The sequence below is a fragment of the Lutra lutra genome, chromosome 3, assembly GCF_902655055.1.
Source record: "Lutra lutra chromosome 3, mLutLut1.2, whole genome shotgun sequence".
In the NCBI taxonomy this organism is placed as follows: domain Eukaryota; kingdom Metazoa; phylum Chordata; class Mammalia; order Carnivora; family Mustelidae; genus Lutra; species Lutra lutra.
Window position 1 is genome coordinate 118,932,594 of NC_062280.1, and position 25,385 is coordinate 118,957,978.

General features: G+C 38.0%; 1 protein-coding gene across 5 annotated transcripts in view; it reads left to right on the forward strand.

The window, feature by feature from the left end:
• IFT88 (intraflagellar transport 88) overlaps nt 1–25,385 on the forward strand; it is a 162,155-nt gene that overhangs the window by 64,816 nt on the left and 71,954 nt on the right. For all 5 annotated transcript variants that reach the window (XM_047722866.1, XM_047722862.1, XM_047722864.1 and 2 more), the window contains 4 exons: nt 11,780–11,879; nt 16,576–16,662; nt 22,899–23,085; nt 24,876–24,984. In XM_047722866.1, coding sequence (XP_047578822.1) covers nt 11,780–11,879; nt 16,576–16,662; nt 22,899–23,085; nt 24,876–24,984 — 483 coding nt within the window. The remainder of the gene's footprint in view (nt 1–11,779; nt 11,880–16,575; nt 16,663–22,898; nt 23,086–24,875; nt 24,985–25,385) is intronic.

Genomic DNA, 25,385 nt, shown 5'->3' on the forward strand with positions numbered 1-25,385 from the left:
CAGGTTTAGTGGGAGTGAATTCCCTCAGCTTTTGTTTGGGAAAGTCTCTGTCTTTCATTTCTGAAAGAAAACTTTGGCAGGTAAAATATTCTTGGTTGGCACCATTTTTCTTTGAGTACTTTCAGTATATCATTCCACTCTCCTCAGGCCTACAAGGTTTCTTCTAAGAAATCTGCTAATAGTCTGATGGGGGGGTGTCCTCTATATGTGAGGAACTTTTTTCTCTTGCTGATTTTAAAATTGTCTTTATCTTTTATTTTGGACAGTTTTATTATAATGTGTCTTGGAGAAGGTTTTCTCCAAACTTGGATGTCTGAATTTCTCACCAGATTTGGGATTTTCAACTACTCTTCTTTAACTAGGCTTTCTGATCCTTTCTCTTTCTTCTCCTAGACTCCAATAATGGGTAGATTTCTTTCTTTTGATGATATCCCATAATTCACATAGGCTTCTTTCATTCTTTTTTTTTTTTTTTTCTGTTCCTCTGACTAGATAATTTCAAATGATCTGTCTTACAATTCATTATATCTTTCTTTTGCTTGGTCAGGTCTGTTGTTGAAGCTTTTTATGAGTTCTTCAGTTTAGTTATTGTGTTTTTCAATTCTTGGATTTCTGCTTTTTTTTTTTAATAGTTTCTATTTCTTTGTGGAACTTCTCGATTTATTCATGTGTTGTTTTCTTAATTTCATTTAGTTGTCTGTTTTCTTAAAATTGACTAAACTTTTTAAAGAGGATTATTCCAAATTCTTTGTCAGACAATTCATTGATTTCCATTTTTTTAGTCAGTCCTTAGAATTTTATTAGTTTCCTTTGGTGGTTCTATAGTTTATTGATTATTCATGATCTTTATGTTGGTATCTGTATACTTGAGGAAGTAGGTACTTCTTTTAGCCTTTATAGACTGTCTTTATGAGGTAAAGCCCTTTACAAATCAGCCTGTCCAGAAATTCTGGGTGGACTCTGGTGGAGTACTTGAGTAGACAGGTCTGTTGTCTGTTGCCTGGGTTAGTAGTGGGTAGATCTTGTACTTGAGTACATGGGGACCAGTCTGGTGCTTAGGTCACAAGGTGGAGCTGAAGCCTAGTTTCCCTGGGGTATGCTCGGTGCTTGAATCTGTGTAATGGACTTGGGACCTTGGTCTGTGTGGGCAGACCTGGATCCTAGGTTTCCAGGCACCAGCCAGGCATTGGGAACCACTGGGGTGGACATAGCATCTAGGTACACAGAGGCTGTTTTGGTACTGAGACAGGCTAGAAGCCTGGTTTTGTGAGAGCCAACCTAGCGTCTGGGGCTGCAGGAGTTGGCCTGTATCCTGCAGCCCTCAGGAGATGTCATAGGGAGGTTGGATTTGCAGAAGTAATTATGGCACTTGGGTGGACCAAGAACCTGGGTCCATGGGGGCTTGCTTTGAACCTGGGGGCTGACCTGGTATTTGAGATTTGTGGCTACAGTAGCTAGCCTGGTGCTGAAGTGGGTCAAAAGCTTGGGTGTGCAGTAGTCATCCTGTCTCTGGGCCCAGTCATCCTGTCTATTTTGTAGGGCCAAAGTTGTTGCCTGGGAGCTGGCTGATGCTAGGATGTGTCAGGATTCTGGGTTCATGGGAGCTTGCTGTGAATCTGGAGGTTGTCTGGAACCACTGGAGCTGCTTTACCCATTGGGCCATGGACCTAAGTTTGCAGGAGCCACCTGGAGCCACTGGAGCCAACAGGAACTGGAGTGAGCTGGTAACCTTGATTCACAGGTACTATCTGTGGAGCCTGATGCCTAGGAGCCACCTGAGGATGTAGAATCCTACAGGTAGCAGGATGGGCAGGATCCTGGGTTCATAGGAGTGTGCTAGGGAGCCACCAAGGGCATTGAGAGTCAGCCTGGTATTGGGATGGTCTAGTCTGGAGTCTGCAGTTAAGTCAGACACTTACTTTACTCAGCTTCTCTTGGAAAGAGGCTTTCTTTCTCCATGCCAGGCTGTCTGGGCTCAGAGGAAAAATGAAGGGGGTCTGTGAATCTGTCTGTCCTCCTCAGTGTGTCTTTTCTTACATCTGATTTTCACCCAGGTGCTGTAATCCCTCACCTAGAATCCTTAGCTCTTGTGAAAATATTTTCATGCATGGATAGTCCTTAAAATCGATCTTTTGGGGAGGGTACAAGTACTAGAAATTGCTATACCACCATTTTGCTGACATCACTCCTCCAACAGTATTTTTAATGTTGCCTAGTATAATACTAGTTTTAGCCAAAGAGCATAGTGATATGCATAGTGATATCATAACTATGTTATAATTCATAGGTATTTTTAAGATTTCATTTGTAAACTAAAATGTAAGTCTTATTTCTTTTTTTTAAATTTTTTATTTTTCAGCGTAACAGTATTCATTATTCTTGCACCACACCCAGTGCTCCATGCAGTCTGTGCCCTCTACAACACCCACCACCTGGATCCCCCAACCTTCCACCCTCTGCCCCTCCAAAACCCTCAGATTGTTTTTCAGAGTCCACAGTCTCTCATGGTTCACCTCTCCTTCCAATTTCCCTCAACTCCCTTCTCCTCTCCATCTCCCCTTGTCCTCCATGCTATTTGTTATGCTCCACAAATAAGTGAAACCATATGATAATTGACTTTCTCTGCTTGACTTATTTCACTCAGCATAATCTCTTCCAGTCCTGTCCATGAAGTCTTATTTCTTTATGTGTTAACTAAGTAGGCATTTATTTCTCTAGATAGAACTTGCCAGTTTTTAAAAAATATTTGCCCGATCTCAGATTACATGAAAGCCCATGTTTCTAGTAACTTTGAAGCTTTCTTCAAAGCTTCATATATTTTATATATATGAATATATATATAAATATAATATAATATAAACATATTCATATTGTTTGATATTCATAAAGCTTACATAGTATTTTTCAGAAACTGCAATATATATGTGTATATACTTATGAACATATATGTATATGTGTACATTTTATGTGATTATATACAAAAAAACTATGTGCATTTATATACCTCTGTATGTATATATGTATATTTTGAATGGAAGACAGTGATCTTTAGAGTCAACATCAGAGCTTCTGGCTATGGTTAGAAAATACTTACGGGATGCTTTGGTGGCTCAGTCAGGTAAGCGTCTGCCTTCAGCTCAGGTCATGATCCCAGGGTCCTGGGATCAAGTCCTGCATCAGGCTCCTTGCTCAGTGGAGAACCTGGTTCTCCCTCTGCCTGCTCCTCCCCATTGCTTGTGCGCTCTCCCTCTCTCTCTCTCTCTTTCTCTGACAAAATCTTAAAAAAAAAAAAGAAAAGAAAATACTTTACATACAGGATATCATTCCATAATGGTTATTTATAAGCATCATACTTTCTCCATGTCTAATTTCTTCAATGTCTTGTTCTTTGTAGAATATTAAAGAAAAGGCTTTTATAAGATATAAATAACATCTGTTCAATGTTTAGAGAATGTTTAGGATTTCAAATTAAACAACAAAAAAGCATTTAAACTAAACTTACCTGATTTCTGTTCCCTTTCAATAATATTTAAATGACTTCATCAAGACAAATCGATACAGTCTTCTATTTCACTTAGTCATATTGGCTGTTTTATATATATATATATATATATGTGTGTGTGTGTGTGTGTGTGTATACACACACACCTATTGGCAGATATATATATATATATTTTTTTTTTTCACTCAAACCTAGCTTTTTGAGGCTGATTTCCGTTTAAAAAAATTTTTTTTAATGGTTTAAGGGGACAGTTTAAAAAAAGTGGTTGCTAGTTGTTTTGTTCACTGTTGACTATTTTAGCCTATTTGAAATCTGGAATATGCCAATATGTAGCTCTCAAAGCTATTAGTAAGTTAATCATAAAGCCGGAAATTTTATATATTTTTACTAAAGACAGGGTCTTTAATTTTGTTTCCTTCTCTCTGGGGCAATTTTCAATGGGTGTATAGCTCAGGCCTGGTATAGTATCATTCACATCCTAAATTTAGCTAAATTTATTTTACTTTGGCTTCAATTTATCGAGGACAGCTACTTTGGATTCTTATTTAATACTATTGTATATTTTGTCTCAATGAGATAAGCATGAAATCATTGCCTTTTTATAGCTGAGAGATGGGGGAGACTCTTGATCACAAGGCTTTTGTGGAAGACATATCAGGAACTTAGATTTGTTTGGGCTCTGCAGGCTGCTGTCTGGGACCCGCGTTTGCATCAGGGGCTATTGTCAGTTTTTGGTCCCTGCTTAGCCACATGGCCAAACAAGATGGACAGTGGGGCAGCAGTACCATGCAGTAGCTTGGTACTTGTCTGGACATTGCTTTTCAAATGTTTTCTCCTAGTCTGTGTCTTGTCTTCCATTTCTCTTGACCTAGCAGGAAATTAACTGGTATTTCATTCAAATCTATAGATCAGGCTGGAGAGCATCTTTAAAATGTTTACTTTTCGAATTTGTAAGTACAATACATTTCTCCACTTAGGTCTCTGTAATTTCTTTCAAATACTTTTTAGCTTTGTGGGTTTTTTTTTTAAATTTTATTTATTTATTTGATAGACAGAGATCACAAGTAAACAGAGAGGCAGGCCGAGAGAGGCGGGGGAAGCAGGCTCCCCACCAAGCAGAGAGCCCAATGTAGGGCTTGGTCCCAGGAACCTGGGATCGTGACCTGAGCCAAAGGCAGAGGCTTTAATCTACTGAGCCACCCAGGCACCCCCAAATACTTTCTTTAGTTTTAAGTCTAGAGAGCTGCATGTTTTTTGTTATACTTATTCCTACGTGTTTGATTCTTGATGGTATAGGGCATAGTTTTAAAATTTCATTTTCTACTTGTGCTTTTCTAGTATGTAGATATATAGTTGATTTTAGATATTGATCTTTATCCACTGACCTTAATACATTTACTTATTAAATGTATTAAATGCAGATAGTTGTCTCTAGATGTTTTTGGGTTATCTACATAAACACTTTTGCTATCCATAGATAATGACAGTTTATTTCTTTTTGCCCAATCTTTATGCTTCTTTTTGTTTTCTTCCTTCATTGCACTGGCTTTGATACCAGTTCAGTGCTGAATTGAAGTGGTGATAAAATAGGCATTTTTGTTTTGTTCCTGATCTCACAGGGTAAAGCTTTCCACAACTTGCCATTAAGTATGATGCTTGCTATAGGACTCTTATAGATACTCTTTATCATATGAAGAAATGTTTCCTTTTGTTTCTGGTTAGCTAAGAGTTTTTATGAAAATCCATCTATCAAAAAATCATAAGATCGATTTTTGAATGTTAAATCATCTGAATGAACTCTACTTGATTGTGATCTATTATCCTTTTAAAATATCACTGGATTTGATTTGGTGATCTTTAGCTGAGGATTTTTGCACCCACATTAGTGAGAAAGATGAAGTTTGTAATTTTAAGAATTTATTATTTGAGAGAGAGAGAGAGAGTGAGCAAGTCCCAGTGGGGGCACAGAGAGAGAGAGAGAAACTCTCAAGCTAATTCTCCACTGAGCCCAGCATGAGGCTCAATCCTATTACCCCAATATCATGACCTGAGCCAAAATCAAGAGCTGGACATTCAACTGACAGAGCCACCCAGATGCCCTGAAATTTGTAATTTAAAAAGTAATGTCTTTGATTTTGTTACAAGTGTAAACTGCCTTTACGCCACAAGTTCAGATATTTTCCCCCCCTCTAGAGGAGTTTATGGGATTGGCTTTTTTTTTTTTAAACAATTGGAGGAATTCACTAGTAAAGCCATCTGCATTTGAAGTTTTCTCTATAAGAAGAGTTTTATTTGCAGAAGTGTCTGTTCATGTCCTCTGCCCATTTCTTGATTGGATTATTTGTTCTTTGGGTGTTGAGTTTGCTAAGTTCTTTATAGATTTTGGACACTAGCCCTTTATCTGATATGTCATTTGCAAATATCTTCTCCCATTCTGTCAGTTGTCTTTTGGTTTTTTTAACTGTTTCCTTTGCTGTGCAAAAGCTTTTGATCTTGATAAAATCCCAAAAGTTCATTTTTGCCCTTGCTTCCCTTGCCTTTGGTGATGTTCCTAGGAAGATGTTGCTGCGGCTGAGGTCGAAGAGGTTGCTGCCTGTGTTCTCCTCGAGGATTTTGATGGATTCCTTTCTCACATTGAGATCCTTCATCCATTTTGAGTCTATTTTCGTGTGTGGTGTAAGGAAATGATCCAATTTCATTTTTCTGCATGTGGCTGTCCAATTTTCCCAACACCATTTATTGAAGAGGCTGTCTTTGTTCCATTGGACATTCTTTCCTGCTTTGTCGAAGATGAGTTGACCATAGAGTTGAGGGTCCATTTCTGGGCTCTCTATTCTGTTCCATTGATCTATGTGTCTGTTTTTGTGCCAGTACCATGCTGTCTTGATGATGACAGCTTTGTAATAGAGCTTGAAGTCCGGAATTGTGATGCCACCAACTTTGGCTTTCTTTTTCAATATTCCTTTGGCTATTCGAGGTCTTTTCTGGTTCCATATAAATTTTAGGATTCTTTGTTCCATTTCTTTGAAAAAAATGGATGGTACTTTGATAGGAATTGTATTAAATGTGTAGATTGCTTTAGGTAGCATAGACATTTTCACAATATTTATTCTTCCAATCCAGGAGCATGGAACATTTTTCCATTTCTTTGTGTCTTCCTCAATTTCTTTCATGAGTACTTTATAGTTTTCTGAGTATAGATTCTTAGTCTCTTTGGTTAGGTTTATTCCTAGGTATCTTATAGTTTTGGGTGCAATTGTAAATGGGATGGACTCCTTAATTTCTCTTTCTTCTGTCTTGTTGTTGGTGTAGAGAAATGCAACTGATTTCTGTGCATTGATTTTATATCCTGACACTTTACTGAATTCCTGTACAAGTTCTAGCAGTTTTGGAGTGGAGTCTTTTGGGTTTTCCACATAGAGTATCATATCATCTGCGAAGAGTGATAGTTTGACTTCTCCTTTGCCGATTTGGATGCCTTTAATTTCCTTTTGTTGTCTGATTGCTGAGGCTAGGACTTCTAGTACTATGTTGAATAGCAGTGGTGATAACGGACATCCCTGCCGTGTTCCTGACCTTAGCGGAAAAGCTTTCAGTTTTTCTCCATTGAGAATGATATTTGCGGTGGGTTTTTCATAGATGGCTTTGATAATATTGAGGTATGTGCCGTCTATCCCTACACTTTGAAGAGTTTTGATCAGGAAGGGATGCTGTACTTTGTCAAATGCTTTTTCAGCATCTATGGAGAGTATCATATGGTTCTTGTTCTTTCTTTTATTAATGTGTTGTATCACATTGATTGATTTGTGGATGTTGAACCAACCTTGCAGCCCTGGAATAAATGCCACTTGGTCGTGGTGAATAATCCTTTTAATGTACTGTTGAATCCTATTGGCTAGTATTTTGGCGAGAATTTTTGCATCTGTGTTCATCAAGGATATTGGTCTGTAGTTCTCTTTTTTGTTGGGATCCTTGTCTGGTTTTGGGATCAAGGTGATGCTGGCCTCATAAAATGAGTTTGGAAGTTTTCCTTCTATTTCCACTTTTTGGAACAGTTTCAGGAGAATAGGAATTAGTTCTTCTTTAAATGTTTGGTAGAATTCCCCCGGGAAGCCGTCTGGCCCTGGGCTTTTGTTTGTTTGGAGATTTTTGATGACTGTTTCAATCTCCTTACTGGTTATGGGTCTGTACATCCAGATGGCCAACAGACACATGAAAAAGTGCTCCGTATCACTTGGCATCAGGGAAATACAAATCAAAACCACCATGAGATATCACCTCACACCAGTCAGAATGGCTAAAATTAACAAGTCAGGAAATGACAGATGCTGGCGAGGATGCGGAGAAAGGGGAACCCTCCTACACTGTTGGTGGGAATGCAAGCTGGTGCAACCACTCTGGAAAACAGCATGGAGGTTCCTCAAAATGTTGAAAATAGAACTACCCTATGACCCTGCAATTGCACTGCTGGGTATTTACCCTAAAGATACAAACGTAGTGATCCGAAGGGGCACGTGCACCCAAATGTTTATAGCAGCAATGTCTACAATAGTCAAACTATGGAAAGAACCTAGATGTCCATCTACAGACGAATGGATAAAGAAGATGTGGTATATATACACAATGGAATACTATGCAGCCATCAAAAGAAATGAAATCTTGCCATTTGCGACGATGTGGATGGAACTAGAGGGTATCATGCTTAGCGAAATAAGTCAGTCGGAGAAAGACAACTATCATATGATCTCCCTGATATGAGGGAGAGGAGATGCAACATGGGGGGTTGAGGGGGTAGGAGAAGAGTAAATGAAACAAGATGGGATTGGGAGGGAGACAAACCATAAGTGACTCTTAATCTCACAAAACAAACTGAGGTTTGATGGGGGGAGGGGGTTGGGAGAGGGGGGTGGGGTTATGGATATTGGGGAGGGTATGTGCTATGGTGAGTGCTGTGAAGTGTGTAAACCTGGCGATTCGCAGACCTGTACCCCTGAGGATAAAAATATATGTTTATAAAGCTGTAAAAAAAAAAAAAAGAAAAGAAAAAGAAAAAAGAAAGGATGAATACCCAAGTTTTGTAGCAACATGGACGGGACTGGAAGAGATTATGCTGAGTGAAATAAGTCAAGCAGAGAGAGTCAATTATCATATGGTTTCACTTATTTGTGGAGCATAACAAATAGCATGGAGGACAAGGGGAGATGGAGAGGAGAAGGGAATTGAGGGCAATTGGAAGGAGAGGTGAACCATGAGAGACTATGGACTCTGAAAAACGATCTGAGAATTTTGAAGGGGTGGGGGGTGGGAGGTTGGGGGCACCAGGTGGTGGGTATTGTAGAGGGCACGGATTGCATGGAGCACTGGGTGTGGTGCAAAAATAATGAATACTGTTATGCTGAAAAAATAAAAAAAATTAAAAAAAAAGAGTTTTATTAAACAGATCCTACCTTTTTAATAAATAAAAGACTTCAGTTTTCTTCTCATGTCACTTTTGATAAGATGTATTTTATCCTTATTGATTTTTGTTTGCTTATTCTTTTTTTCATAATTTTTAATTTTTTTATTAATGTATAATGTATTATTAGCCCCAGGGGTACTGGTCTGTGAATCGCCAGGTTTACACACTTCATAGCACATACCTTCCCCAATGTCCAGAACCCCACCACCCTCTCCCTACCCCCCTCCCCCAGGCAACCCTCAGTTTGTTTTGTGAGATTAAGAGTCTCTTATGGTTTGTCTCCCTCCTGATACCATCTTGTTTCATTTATTCTTTTCCTACCCCCTAAACCCCCACATTGCCTCTCAACTTCCTCATATCAGGGAGATCATATGATAATTGTCTTTCTCCGATTGACTTTTTTTGCTCAGCATAATACCCTCTAGTTCCATCCATGTCGTCACAAGTGGCAAGATTTCATTTCTCTTGATGGCTGCATAGTATTCCATTGTGTATATATATACCACAATTCTTTATCCATTCATCTGTTGATGGACATCTAGGTTCTTTCCATTGTATATATATACACCACATCTTCTTTATCCATTCATCTGTTGATGGACATCTAGGTTTTTTCCATAGTCTGGCTATTGTGGACATTGCTGCTATAAACATTCGGGTGCACATGCCCCTTCGGATCACTACATTTGTATTTTTAGGGTAAATACCAGTAGTTTGTTTGCTTATTCTTTTAGCTATTGAGAGTGTTGTGTTAAAAGTTCTTTTTTTACTGGGGCACCTAGGTGGCTCAGTTGGTTGGGCGACTGCCTTCAGCTCAGGTCATGATCCCAGGGTACTGGGATCAAGCCCTGCGTCAGGCTTCCGGGTCAGCGGGGAGCCTGCTTCTCCCTCTCCTACTCTCCTGCTTGTGTTCCGTCTCTCTCTCTATCAAATAAATAAATAAAATATTTTTTTTTAAAGGTTTTTTTTTTTTACTGTAGTTATAGATTTCTTTATTTCTTTAGATATATTAACTTTTGTTTTGTATTATTTTGAAGTTATATTATTAGGTATATGAAGATTTAGAATAGGGTATATCCTTGGTGGATTAATAAGCCCTTTTTAATTAAGCAGTGTCCTTTATTACTTCTAATAATGTTTCTTGCCTTAAAGTTTGCATTTTTTGTTTTCTTTTGGCTACTGGCATTTCTTTTTTTTTTCACTTTACTTTTGATGATTCTATGTTCCTAATTTAAGGTGTGTCTCTTTTAAGTAATAAAAAGTTAAGATTCAAACTGAGTGGCAGATATTTCTGGAATACCTTTCTGCAGTCTGGTTTAGAGTCTCTACCCCTGCATTCTTGTATTCCTTTATTATAGTTCTTACACGGAACTAAATTTACTGGTCTGCTTCCTCTGCAAGGGCATGAACCATATTTTGTTTACCCTTTTAGTCCCTGAACCAAATATAATGTCTGACATCTAGTAGACATGCAATAAATGTTTGCTGAATGCAGTGATGTATCAGTAGTTTCAAGATCATTCACTTGGAGTCCTTGCAGTCTTAGTAGGCTACTTTGTTGGGGTGGGGTTGGGAACAGAGGGTCATTCAAAGGGGGTACTGTGCAGGCAGGGCTTCATGTCCTTTATCCCCATTACAAGCAGAGAGGTTCTTTCATAAGTCAAGGATAAAATAGAAGATTCTACCTGAAGAAAGGGATCTTCTTCTATAATGTTTTTAAATTATTTGTCCAAGCTAGGAGTACCTGAGTGGCTCAGTCAGTTAAGTGTCCAACTCTTGATTTCAGCTCAGGTCATGATCTTAGGGTAGTGAGCTTAGGGTAGTGAGATTGAGCCCCATATTGGGCTGCACGATCAGTGGGGAGTCTGCTTGAGATTCTCTTTCTCCCTCTGCCTTGCCTCACCATATTCATGTTCTCTCTCTCTCTCTTTCAATAAATAAATAAATATTTAAAAAAAAATTATTGTCCAGGCCATTGGATTTGAAATATTTTTGAACCAGACCTTGGTAAGAAATTTATTTTACATTGTTTACTGAAATAAGTTGCATGAAACAGTCCTTGCCCTTATTATGTATGATGCCCTTTGATATTTTATATGTTCTTCTTTTTTTTTTTTAATAAGGGTCATGATAAACTAAACTGATTTCAGTTGACTTCAATTTGAAGAATAGGCTTGGTGTGGTGGATTTGGTATCAGTAAAAATTGGCTCAAATTCTTACTTGACAGTTTTCTAGATGTGTGATCTTAGGTCTTCCATATTTGTATCTCTAAACAGAGATCATGCCTATCTTTCAGGGTTGTTGTGAGGATTAAATGTGATAATGCTTATAAAGGAATCCGTGCAGTGTCTGATATATAGTTAAAAACAAATGTTCTGTGTGCTTTGGGGAACAGATCTATGATAGTCTGTTCAAGTTGGACATAAAACTTAAACATATTCTACAAGTTCTATAGAAGTTTTTTTCACCATCAGAACATTTAAGATGAAAAAATAAATAGAAATACTTTTAACCTGTTACAAATTGAAATTGTTTTAGTAGTTAATTAAAAAATGAGACTATACATATCAACCCAATTTTATTTAAAATACCGTAAATAATTGGAAGTGACAATAAACCAAAGGAAATTTAGATAAGATTAGTGTACAAACTAAACAATTCAGCAACTTACTCCCTGCATCGCAACAAATCATGTGCTTAGCCTTAGATAGCACAAGGGACACTTAGACATTATTTTGAAAAGTCATAAGGAACCCACCAACAACATAAATATGCCAAAACAAAATAAAATAACTTTTTTTTATGCTTTCCATTATAGGTGTGTTGAAGTTGTGAAAGCTTCTCAGTATGTAGAGTTAGCAAATGATCTGGAAATAAACAAAGCAATTACATACTTGAGACAAAAGGACTTTAATCAAGTAAGTTTTTAAAAGTTGTAGATGAAGTTTTATATGTTAACTGGTGAAAGCAATAATCTTGTGGAGCTGTTTCTAGAGTATTGTTATCAGTGATTATTCTGAAGTTGAGTAATATTTTTACTTGTCTTAACATCATTTCCAAAAATATAATATCATTTTAATTTTGATGTGTTTTCTCTTGTTTGTCCCCATGTAAATACTGTTCATGTAAAGCATAGGTCCTAAATTACTAAACCATATTCTAGTTCAGAGATCAACTTTCTCCTAGAGGTTTTCAAACTGTTTCTTAAAGCTTTAAGGTTTTTTAGAATCAGGGAATGCCAGGAGCCCAACTAGTAGCCTGATACTTCCATTTGCTTTGCTCACCAGAGTAGCTTTCTTGTTACCTGTTTTGTATATTTGGTTTACTAATTAACATTGCATTGGGCATAAAAGGGTCCCATTACTAAACACAGTTTCGTAATGCTCCAGGAGCTCTTGCTGGTACCACTGCTACCATGCTACCTTAGGTCAAGATGGAATGGGTACTCTACCTTCAGTGGTCTCTCTCAAATGAGACCTGGTTGTGACAAGGCCTAGAAGAGTAGACAGCTTTAAAAAGGAAGGATGGGGGTGACAATAACTGAAGAGAATGAACAAAATGAAACCTGATATCCTGGTTCATAAAACGAATGATTAGTGTCAAATGTGTCTATAACTAGAAAACTCAGCTCCTCCCAAGTTTAGACCCAGAGAGGTAGGCCAGAGGAAGCCACAGTATCTTTACTGCATCCTGTCCTAAGCCTGTGTTTCAGTTTTTCTTCCTACGTAAGGCCTTCCTTTTGTCTAGGGAGACAACAGAATGACTAACTTCTCTCCAGAGAAGGGGGGAGATAAACCCCAGTGTTCATGCAATCATTATATGATTAATATAATGCAGTCCCATGGACTGGTTCCATTGTATATATGCATTTAGTATACTTAACCTTTTTTTGGCATTTGTAAAGCACCAAAAAGACTTTCAAAGTACCTTTATGTCTCTTGTGTCATTCGATCATCACACTCAGGGTCGTTAGAAATGCCAGTGATGATTGGGGTGCCTGGGTGCCTCAGTCTGTTAAGTGGCTACCTTCAGCTCAGGTCATGATCCCAGAGTCCTGGGATCAAGCGCCACATCGGGCTCCTGCTCAGCTGAGAGCCTGCTTCTCTCTCCCTCCCTCTGTCTGCCACTCTGCCTACTTGTGCTCTCTCTCCGTCAAATAAATAATTTTTTTTTAAATGCAGCTATAACTCTCTTTAAGTGTTGTAATGCTTTTCCAGTGAAAGTGAAGTCACACAAATTGGTCTTTATTATCTTGCCAATGTCATCTCTGCACCAAAAAAATAATTTTTTATGTGTGTGAAAAGTACTGTTACAGGTGACAAAGTAGAGAAAACCATATTTGCCAGTTTTCTCTTGATACTTTATTTTAAATGGTCTTTTTGAAAGATTTAACAATGTATTACTGTTGTTTTAAAATTGTCTATTAAAGGAGAAACTCTAATTCGTGTTAAATTTCATTTAAAATTTCATTTTAGAATTCAGTTAACGCAAATCATGTTGTTTGCCACTTACCTAGCTATTCTTCTTTGAAATACCTTACACTCCATTTGCATTTTTAAGATTTTAATAAATTTACGTATGTTTTAAAAATGTAATCTCTGCTTTCTTTTCAACTTTGCTGCTTTGACTTTGTGTTTCTTTTATTTGTATATTGTAAGTATGATGAGGTGGGTATGATACAACCTTAGTTGAAAGGAACCCTTTTAGATTAAAATGGATTGAGTTGACATAACTCATAATGATAATTTGATGAGGACTACTTTATTTACAATTCAAAATAAAAGAGGAAAATGTATGCTTTCTTGTATGAGGTTTTAATTATATAGTTAAGTAAAGATGCTGAAATCTCAGAGTATGGTTCTTTGTGATGATAGTGCTGTTTTGTAGTCACCTTTGTAATAGAGAAGGAATCCACCAAAAAGCCGAAGGTTGATGAAATGAAGTAGTTTGGCCTGAAGGCCAGTGATAATGTAGGGACAGATTCAGTGGAATACAGAAACCAGTAGGTAGATGGCATCATTCAGAAAAGAAACCCAAAATGGAGATATATCTATTTTCCTAATCATTGGGGGGGACATAACACAAACTATCAATGTTTATTTTCATTATTTGTTTTGCTCTTCAGAACTAAATTTAATTTTACTAGGTGTACTTTTATCAGTTTCACTGGTAAATGAATTGATGTATATTTTCTTTCTAAAAACCAGATATATTGGCTATGCCTTTATTGACATGTAAATAACAGTTATGAAAACAACCCATTTCAAAGCTAGATATCCTGGGAATGTTCCCTTTATCAGAATAATTTTATAGCTTTTTTAGAATGATTTATAGTTTAGAAATTTAAAATACAAAATATCTTTTTATTCTCATATTTTTTAATGAATGTTGTAAAGTGTGGGGCACTTGGGTGTCTCAGTCAGTTGAGTAGCCAACTTTTGGTTTTGGCTTAGGTCATGATCTTGGTCTCAGCACTCAGCATGGAGTCTGTTTGAGGATTTTTTTCTGTCTCCTCCCTCTGCCCCTCTCCCCACTCATGCATTCATGTGTTTGCACGCACACTCTCTCTCTCTCTCAAATAAATAAATAAATAAGTCTTTAAATGAATGTTGTAAAGTTCAAAATACTTCTGTTATCTCTTTTAAATAGTGGTTTAAGATTACGTTGCTTTTTATATATATTGTTTGAATTCATTAGTAACCTTTTGAGAGGAGAATAATTTGTTGTTATATGTAGTCTTAATGTCTTGTTACTAATGAGCCACAAGGTAACAAGATGAAAATTTAAAAATCTAAGACATTTTCTTGACTGTAATATGAATAGTTATTTCTAAAAGGAATGATGTAAATAACTATATAGCATACTGGTTTTTTTTAATTGTTGTTGGTTTGCTTTTGATAACCTGCTTTATGGATATCATAAATATCAAGAAAACAGTTTTTTTCCTCTGCACTTTACTTCAGAGAATTTAATAGATGTGTTAGTTAAATCTATTCATATGCCTTCTATTTTAAATCAACACATTGTATTTATTGTGACACACTCTAAAGGTAAAGATTAAAACATGTCAATTCTTATTCAAAGTGAAAAACAGCTTATAAAACCTAGAGATTCAAAATAGCAATAACTTTTACATTAATAGCCATGGAGGTTGTGTAAAGAGTCAATGAGATAACTTCTACAGGATGTACAGTGTAAACAGCAGTAATTTCTGAGGTGCATCTTAGGAACTTCTTAGAAATTCTGTCAAAGATCCTTCTAAGAAAGTAAGTGAGAATCTCAGAAGTGAGCTTATGATGTTGGGGTCTTTTTTCTTCCACGGTTTACTTTGAAGAATTGTAAACTACTAGTCTAGAAACTTACAGTGGTTTTCCTTTAAAATAATAAAAAAACCTTGAAAAGAATAATTACCTATATTATAACCAGTATATGTAGAATCTAGTATTTTAAAATCTTTTATCCTTAACAAAATTGAGTCAGTACACTTAATGGTACTTCATATGAGCTCAAACACTTGCATGACACAGATTTTTCAGATATTTTCAATATCTGACCATCATAAAAGCTAAAGTGGGATTTTTGGTTGGACTCAACTCTCCCTAAGAGCAGAAGGTGCCAAGAAGCCAAGCATTTTCTATTCAGTAAATGTATTTTGAAGGAAGGAAGGAAAACTCATTGCCTTCCTCCACTTTTTCTTCCTGTTATTTCTCAGGCATTTCTAGGTTAAGTATTCACTCACCTTTCATGCTAAGTGTTTGACCATTCCAAATATCCTGTTTGGTTAGGATTGTCTCAGACTGGCCAAATGATTAAAAATGCACTTTCATTCTCATGGCTTGAGAATATAATTATATTTAGATCTACTTAAGATCATTTTTTTGTAATACTTCAGAATTAGTTTCTGTCATCAGTTTTGGAAAATTATAGACCAATAGTCTTTCTTCCCTTTTTGGAACTCCAGTTACATTGCTATTAGACCTTTTCACTGGGTTCCTTTATGTCTTTTATGTTCTTTCCTGAGACCTTTTCTTAGTGTCTTGTTTTGGTTTGCTTATTTAGTCTGAACATTTTCTAGGATCTTGACATTCAGATTCTGGTTGCCTCATTAGTTCGCTGATACCTTCAAAAGATATTTGTAATATTTTAATATAACTTTTCCAATTGTTCTCTGTAGAATGGTCTTCTATAGGCTGATCTTTGATAGCCAGAAGCAAAAATCCTAGAATTATTTTGTAAAGAGCATATTTGATTGTGTCTCTTAGATGAAACCTCATTTATACCCCATTATGCAAGATAAAAACTAAACTGTGTCAGAAGGCTCAAAAGGCCCAGTAATTACTACTCTCTCCAGCTATATCTAATCTGCTATTAAGCCCATCTCTTATGTTCTTAATTTCAGTTATTGTATTTTTAGGTTTTTTTTAGTCCTTTTTTATAAATTTTAATTCTCAAATGAAATTCTCATCTTGTAATCTGTTTTCTTAAACATATTAATCCACTCCCTTTGCGTCCTAACCTGGCCTTATACTCTAGATACATTGATCTTTACCCCAACCTTAAGACTAAATAGTGTCATATTACAATGGTAGTAACTTCCAGATATTTCATTTCTAGGCTGTAGAGACCTTAAAAATGTTTGAAAAAAAGGACAGTAGAGTGAAAAGTGCAGCTGCAACCAACCTCTCATTTCTTTATTATTTGGTAAGTTTTGTTTTTTTTATGCTAAGAGTTGATAATGTGGTATTTTTATGTTGCTGAATTTCTGCCTGAAGAGCATGCCTAGAGAGGCTCCAAAGAAGATTAGTGGAGAATGTTAGTAGGATTGGGTGTCTAGAGGGTCTGGTCATGACAAGTTCTGGACCAGGGGCCATGTCTATGGACATGAGCAAGAGGACCATCTCAGAAGTAGAAGGGAGGGAGAAAAATTATGGTGCTAAGCATCACTCAGAGAATTATAGAATGTAGATCTGGGAGATGAGCTAGAGATTTTTTTTTTTTTTTTTTTTTTTTTTTTTTGAGATAGAAAGGTAGGTGGGCGGGGCAGAGAGAGAAGGAGAGAGAGAATCTTGAGCAGGCTCCCCAACCAGTTTTAAATCCAACACAGGGACTGATGTCATGACACTGAAATCATGGCGGAGCCAAAAATCAAGAGTCTGACACCTAACTGACTAAGCCACCCAGGCACTCCCTATTTCAACACCATGTTAATAGTAAAGAAAATGAAGTTTCAGGTTAAATGATTTATGTAAGATATAGTGTCACCATAAGAAGCGCACTTTGAGCATCTGCTGGATCCCAGTCTTGGGGAATACCAAAAGCCTAGAAGCTCACTAAAAGGGCACTTTCTTAATTTGGAACAAAGGAAGCATGCAGGGGGCGCCTGGGTGGCTCAGTGGGTTAAAGCCTCTGCCTTCTGCTCAGGTCATGATCCCAGGGTCCTGGGATCCAGCCCCACATCGGGCTCTGCTCAGCAGGGAGTCTGCTTCTCTCCCCCTCCCCCCACCGCCTGCCTCTCTGCCTACTTATAATCTCTGTCAAATAAACAAATAAAATCTAAAAAAAAAAAAAAAGGAAGCATGCAGGTAGCCTAGGAGGGAAGAAGGAAGTTTGGTTGAAAGTAGAGAATAATAAATTAATATAGGTGATGAGTGCTTCAGAAATTCAGTGGAGAGACACCTGGGTGGCTCAGTTGGTTGAGCGTCTGCATTCAGCTCAGGTCATGACCCCCAGGGTCCTGGATCAAGCCCTGCATCCAGCTCCTTGCTCAGCGGGAAGCCTGCTTCTCCCTCTGCCTGCCGCTCCCCCTGCTTGTGCTTGCTCTTGCTCACTCTCACATAAGTAAAATCTTTAAAAAAAAAAAAAAAAAAGGAAAGAAATTCTGTGGTGGCAAATAACATTTTGGGAAACAAAAGGAATGAACAAAATCACAGAGGCAGGAAAGCTGGGAGGGAATGTATGCATAAGGATCACTATATTTAGTTAAACTACATTTCTAGTCCCTCTTTGAACTTCTGATCTGTGCCCCACTGACAGTTATTGCTGTGTTAACTACTGTTAGAGTGGAAAGATGTTATTTCTTGCATGTGTTGTGATGGAAAAGAGCTCAAAACCACTGGTGAACAATGCTTCTAGTATTTTAAGTCTGGCAGGAGAGTGGTGCCAGGTGCAGGTTTAGAGGAGGCTGCAGATTAGGGGGAGAGGTGCTGAGTTTGTTTTTAAATATATTTTTTAAAATGTTTGTATCAGTGGTGGTATATTTAAATAGAAATGTCCAGGAACACGTGGAACTAATCTCAGATGGGAAGTTAGGATTACATAAAATTTGATGATCATCTCTGATCAGGTTAAAGCTTTGATAATAGATGCTGTGGGCTGATTGTTTGTGTCCCCTCCCTCAACCAAATTTCTGTATTGAAGCCCAGTCCCCCAATGTGACTGTATTTGGAGATAAGGACGTTGAGAGATAATTAGGGTTAGATGAACTCATGAGATGGATGAAGTTATGAGAATCCCCTGATGGGATTAGGACCATTACTAGAAAAGGAGGAACCAGAGCCTACTCTCTACCCTGTGAGGACACAGCAGGGAAGCCATCTGCAAACCAGGGACCAAACCCACATTTGCTGGCACCTTGATCTTGGATCTCTCAGCCTCCAGAACTATGAGAAATAAATGTTGCTCTTTAAGCCAGTTTGTAATTTTTGCTATAGCAGCCTGAACTGAGACAATAGAAAGTATTTCCAGGTGTGAGAGTGTAGTACAGAACTGAGAACTAACTTTGGCATTCACATACATTAAAAACACAAAAATAAGACTCAGATCAAGAAGACCAGAAAAGAACTACAGTACGATGTCTGAAATAAAGGAAGGCACCAAGAGGAAGTATATAATATTGAAATCAGAGAGGTAGCACACAAGAATGGAGGGTCAGAAAAGGCCACTTTTGCTGGTGAGACAGCAAACTCATGAGTTGGGTATGAGCTTTCATAAAGTTTACTGGGAAGATCTCTTTGGATTAGCACCTCAGAGAGAAGGATTGGAAGCAGCAGTGAGGGGAGAAGGAAGTTGGGCTCTGATGTAGTCACCACAGGCCTTAGCCAACCCTGCTGGACCCTCTGAAATTGGGATGGGCCTTTGTACCTCTGCATCAACCAGTCACTGGATACAGCCTGCTCACCAGGAAGGGGTTGTGACTTTGGGCAAGGTGCCTCTTTCTCTTTGGGCTAGAGTGATTCACAGATAGGGCTGACAACTGAGGCTGATGGCCAGCAACATTCCCAGCACTTCTGAAGGACAAGTATGGGGGGCTGAAACGCAGTCTCCATTACAGCCATTACATTTGAATTTAGAAAATCATTTGTAATTTTTGTGAAAATGGTTAAATTAGTGACCAAATGGACATTATTATCATATAGTGACAGAGTGGTTAAATTAGTGGCCAAAATTTGATGAATGTTTGGGTGGAGACTAAGAAGATTTTTTAAAAAAGAAGAAAAATGGTTAGATTTAGTCAACCAAGGAGAGTCATCACGGTATCTGATCAATAATTTGTTCATCATTCTGAGGAAAATAGTTGTTTTGAGGCAAAATTGTGAGTCTAGTACATAGTTATAAACATGATACATAATTGGATATGTATTGTTGGTATCCAGCGTGTAGTTGTATCAGTTTCTATTGTTCTGTAATAAGCTGCCCCAAAACATAGTGGCTTAAAATAACTGTGTATTAGCTCATATTCTACCTGAAAATGCTGGGTTCACTTGGATGGTCCTTCTGCTGGTCTGGCCTGGGGTCACTCATCCTGCTGCCATATTCTAAGGCTTGACTGAGGCTGCATGGTACCAGTGCCTCCCTCACGTCAATAGCTGAGCTGCTGACCAGCAACTCATTCCTCCTCCTCCTTCTCTGGCAGGGGAGCCCAGACTTCTTACATGGGATAGGGTCCATAGGTGGAGACCCCAGGGCACTCGGGTACTTATCAGGCTCCTGTGTGCATTGAATTTGTTGTTATTCTTTTTGGGCAAAGCAAATATGGGAGAGAACCATATAAGGGCCTGAATACTGGGAGGTGTGACTCTTTGGGACCTTTATTTTAACAGTCTGTCACTGCCTGCATTCAGTGCATCCTTTCCATATGCAAGTGATTACCCCTCCAAGGACACTCATAGTCTCACCACTCACAGCATCAGGTCTAAATAGAGATGGGGCTTTCTCAGACAGGGCCTCTTGATCTAAAGGTCTGAGAACAGAAAAACATGCCATCTCCTTCATAGACTTAACATCCTGTGGTACGAAAAGAACAGGGTAACTGTAATAGAAACTCTTGTTCAAAAGGGGTAAGATGGAGGTACCTAGCAGACACTGGTTCTGAATGGGTCAGAAATCTAACTAAGTACATGGGGCCAGTGCCCCCTAAAGTAGGAAAAGGGAATATTCCTCAGGGCCCAGCTTTGATCCTTGGGAGTGGTACCCCCAATACTTTGGGCTCTGTTGCTCTTGGCTCTGCTTTCAGAGGGCACCTTCCTTTTACAAAAAAAATAACCTATACTTGCAGCTGATTAACTTTCTTAGCTTGCTTTCTTCCCAGAAAAATTGGGGACCCACAGGTCTTCTTTCATTTTGGACTGTGTCCCTTTAATCCAAGCTGGCAACACTTAAGCTGATACAGTTCCCTTAAAAACTTGGCAGGTTTTCTATATATCTTATTGGGGGTGCCCCAAAAGCCACATCCACAGTTCTTTTCAAGGCAGACCCCTTTCTACTTAGGTGTACAAGGCTTTTGTGGAATAGAGCCCCAAAGATACTTGGAAGCTTTTTTCTACCTGAGAGAAGGTCGGCTTTGCTACTCACTACCTTAAATCTTTCTGAGAGGGTTCCAAAGGGTATTACAGCCACACCCTTGATGTGATCTCTACCCTGCAACCAGTTCTTACTCTGAGACTCTTGCTGCTAAGAGAAACTAGAGATATGAAATAATTTTATTGTCCAGCCCAACAGGTCCTGGTTTTTCTATATTTCTTCTAAATTCAAGTTGGAAAATCTGAACAGTTCTCTCTTAAGCTCCTTACTCTTTGTGTACTTTATCATGCCCAGTTGAAGTAAGTTAATTGGCACTTTAAACCTCCTGCCTGGAAACCTCCTTGGCCACATGCACACATTTACTAAGTACACTTTCTAACTTCCAAGTCGGTGTAGATGCCAGTTTTCCCATTTGTTTCATGACTGCAAAATATGACTTGCTGTTTACTCAGCCTCTGATAGCAATTTCTTACTGCCTCTCCAACCTCCAGTAATGTGGTCCAAATGCTTCTCTAAATTTTGACTACAGCCTAGTCCAAAAGATAAGGTTATATGTTTTAGTTTTTATGATAGCAGCACCCCACTTTTAGGTACCAATTTTTATATCAAATACATGAATGTTCAAAACAGCATTATTCATAGCAAACAAAAGTGGGTGGGCACAACCAGAGGTGTCCATCAACAATGAATGCATAGACAAAATGTGGCCTATCCATACAATGAGATGTTATTGAGCTGTATACAGGGATGAAGCATTGATGCATAATACAACATGGATGAACCTTGAAAACATTATGCTAAGTGAAGGAAGCCAGACATAAAAAGCCACCTATTATATGATTGTATTTATTACGAAATGTCCAGAATAGGCAAATCCATGGAGATGGAAAGCAGGTAAGCGGCTGCCAGGGGTCAGCGTGGGAGGGGGAATGGGGAATGACTGCTAATGGGTACAGGATATCTTGGGGGGGTGTAAAAATGTTCTAAAAATAGATATTGGTTATGGTGGTGTAACTTTTTGCAAATGTATTAAAAGCCACAGAAGTGTACATTTTTAGAAATGTGAATTGTATCTCAGTTTTTTAAAAGCTCACTAAGGGAAGCAGTCACTGTGAGTGTTTAGGGAGAAGGGATGTGGGAACCAGAACTTACACAGTGATGGAGGAGCTATGGAGGTGAAGGTGCGGAAGGAGAGTCAGAGGATCTGAACAGGGATCACCAATCAGTGAGTTAGTGGCCAAGCATGTCCAGCAGCCACCGAAAGGGGGCCTTCATGGAAAGCCCTATGGAAAGCAATTGCCTCTGCACTATTGCCTCCTCTTTGGGTCCAGAGCCAAGCCCCATCAGGGATCTGGGTCACTGTGGTCAGCAGGGACAGCACAGTTGGGAAGAAGAGCCAGATGTGGAGTCAAATGAGGAATGAGGACAGGCTGGAACCCATAGGCATTTCTGCAACAATCCTGCCACTGATGACCGGAAAAAGACCTTCAGAGAGTAAAAGCTGCTGCTTCATGGCTGCATTCCACGTGTCCTACATGTTTCTTACAGCCAACTCTAGAAAAGAACCATGGGGGAAGGGGATACTAGGATTCTAGGAAGTCTGGTTCCTACCTTAAGCAAGTGGACACAGCACAAATGCTGTACTATTTAAGAATTGAAAGGTCCATGCAGCTTAAGTGAATGAAGGCAAGGTCCTGATGGAACACTTGGCAGAGGAGACAGAAGACAATTTATTGCTAGAAATGCAAATCCTAGTAGGTGACGCAATCAATTTGAGGTGCAGAAAGGAGAATGATGCCTTTTTAGCTATTTCAGTGGTTTAGGTTTGGGAAACATAGTATTGCAGTTGCGATGTGAAATTTGGGCATTCAGACTGGAGCCACTTACATGTAATTAGTGTTGTTATTCAAACCATGAGTCTCTGAAGAATTCAGACCTAAGAAACTTGGGTAGTTGAAGGAGCTTGATGATTAAAAATCTTTTGTAGAATAAGCCTATCAAGACCAAGATATGTAAAATATTTGTTTATCATATTTATAATCTCAGGAAATCTGTTTATCGTGTCTGTAATCCAGAACAGAGAGAAAAGATATTTGATAAACTCCAAATATTTTGTGTATGTTTTGTACTTTATTTAGGAAAATGAATTTGCACAAGCCAGCAGCTATGCAGATTTAGCTGTGAACTCTGATAGATATAATCCCTCAGCTCTCACTAATAAAGGGAATACAGTTTTTGCAAATGGTGACTATGAGAAGGCAGCTGAATTCTATAAAGAGGCTCTAAGAAATGATTCTTCTTGTACTGAAGCACTTTACAATATTGGTAAGTTAAACAGGCAAAATTGCTTTCTTTGGTTTTCTCCTTTATAATCTTTTTTTCTCTCTTTTCTTTTCTTTTCTTTTCTTTTCTTTTTTTTTCCTCTCTCTTCTTAAGTTGGCTTAAAGAACTCCAGTTCACTAGAGGGAAAAGTTGACTTCCTTGTAACAAAAAATTGGAAAGGATATTCTTGGATTGTAGATTATTTTTTTTTTTTTTGGATTGTAGATTATTTTTAATGAAACTAATAGTTCCAAAATTATGCACATGTAAAATTTAGATAGATGTTGTCTCTTACCCTCTAAAAAGACCTTTCCAATTTATGTACCACCATAGTGTATGAGACTGATTTCCCAAATTCATGTTAATACTGGATATTTAACTTTTGCCAAACTGATAGGTGGGAAAAAACCATTTTCTCCCTTTTTAATTATGATCAATTTCAAACATAAAGAAATTTTACAGAAAAATAAATACTCATGTCCCTACCAACTATACTTAATGCATTTTAACATTTTGTCATATTCACATCACGTATTGTTTTTAAACAAAATGTTGTAAGACCTAGAGGCGTACCATCATCTTATTCCCTTCCCTGCTTGTCAGAGGTCACCTGACATAGGTATCATTTCTTCCTGCTCATGAGTTTGTAGTGTGGCAAACATAATGATGCAATACTGTGTCTTATCTCTTGGGATATTAATGAAGTTTCTTTTGAAGTGTTCTTCTCCCTGCATAGGTATGTTTTGCTTTTTTTGGTTTGCTTGTTTGTTTTATCCACTATATTTCATGTCACGAACTCTCCTCAGCTGTCTGATGATCTTGGCCTGTCTTCTTGCATTTAGGAGTTTGCAGCTAAAAGCTGAGTGGGCTCTCTGAGGCCACAAGTGAAATTGATGTACTGGCACCCTGCCACAGGGCCATCTGTCTGATCTGTGTAGTTGGGGAGCTGCCTGTTGGCCAATTGGATCCTTCCTCCCCCAGAAGAGTCTTTAATCTCCTGCCAGAGGGAAAAGAAGACCTGGCTGGGTTGGAGAGGAGGCAGGGAGGAACTGGCCATTTTAGACAGAGTCAAGGAGAGTTTAAAGTCATATTATTAAGGGAGGGAGGGTGTGACCATGTGGGTAAGTGGGAAAAGAGCATTACTGGCCAAGGAAAGTGAGTAGTAAAAGCCTTAATGCAGGAGATTTCTTGCCTAGGTATATATTTACTTATTCTTGTTATAAGTTTTTGCTTCACTTTTTAACTTTGTAATTTCTTTTGTCAAACAATTTTTCTAGTCAAATTTTGCTTTTTGAAAATGTGTGGCTTCATTTGTTTGTTGCTTTTCCCCAAGATGATAAAATCATTTTTCTGTGTTTTCTTTTCATATTTCTACATCTTTGTTTTTCTGTTTAGTTTTAAAATAAGTTTTGAATGTATTCAAAATAGGAACCTACATTTTTTTGTTTCATGTGTAGTCAGTTGTCCTGGCACCTTTTGTTAATAGTCCCTTAGTCCCCACAGATTTTAAATTCTGTAACTGAGTCAGTTTCTAAACTCTGTATTCTGCTGATGTCTCTCTCTATTCCTGGTCCCCCTCAAACACTTTACAGTCATTAAAGCATTATAGCATGTTTTGGTTTCTGCCAAATGTTAGTGGAAATCTCCTTCCCCACCTTGTTCTTTTTTAAGAAAAATCTATTCATCTTTATTTTCTCTTCTGGATGAATATTACATATATATGGATTTATTTTGTGACTTTGAGAAAATGACTACCAATAATGCTTATAGCTTTTTTCTCTCTTCTTTCTAAGGCCTTACCTATAAGAAGCTAAATCGGCTTGATGAGGCTTTGGATTGTTTCCTGAAACTTCACGCAATCCTGAGAAACAGTGCCCAAGTTCTTTTCCAGATAGCAAATGTGTATCTTATATGAAAAACTTGAGGACAGTTGTTAATTCATTTGGTGACTGAGTACCAATCATTAAATAACCTTAGCCAATTAAATAATTGATGAGGATAATATTTTAAAACCTATCAGATTAATATGTGATAAAAATATTTGAGTGGTCCTATTTTGTTTTATTTTTTTTTTATTTCCAATTTAGTTAACACTAGTGTTAATAACACAAGTGTTAAATTAGTTCCAGAGGTATGGCTTAGTGAGTTAGTGATTCTGTACATTACTCAGTGCTCATCATGATAAATGCCCTCTTTAATTCCCATCACCTATTTCATCCACTCCCCCCACCCACCTGCCCTCTGGTAGCCATCTGTTTGTTTTCTATAGTTATGAGTCTGTTTTTGGGTGATCCTATTTTTAA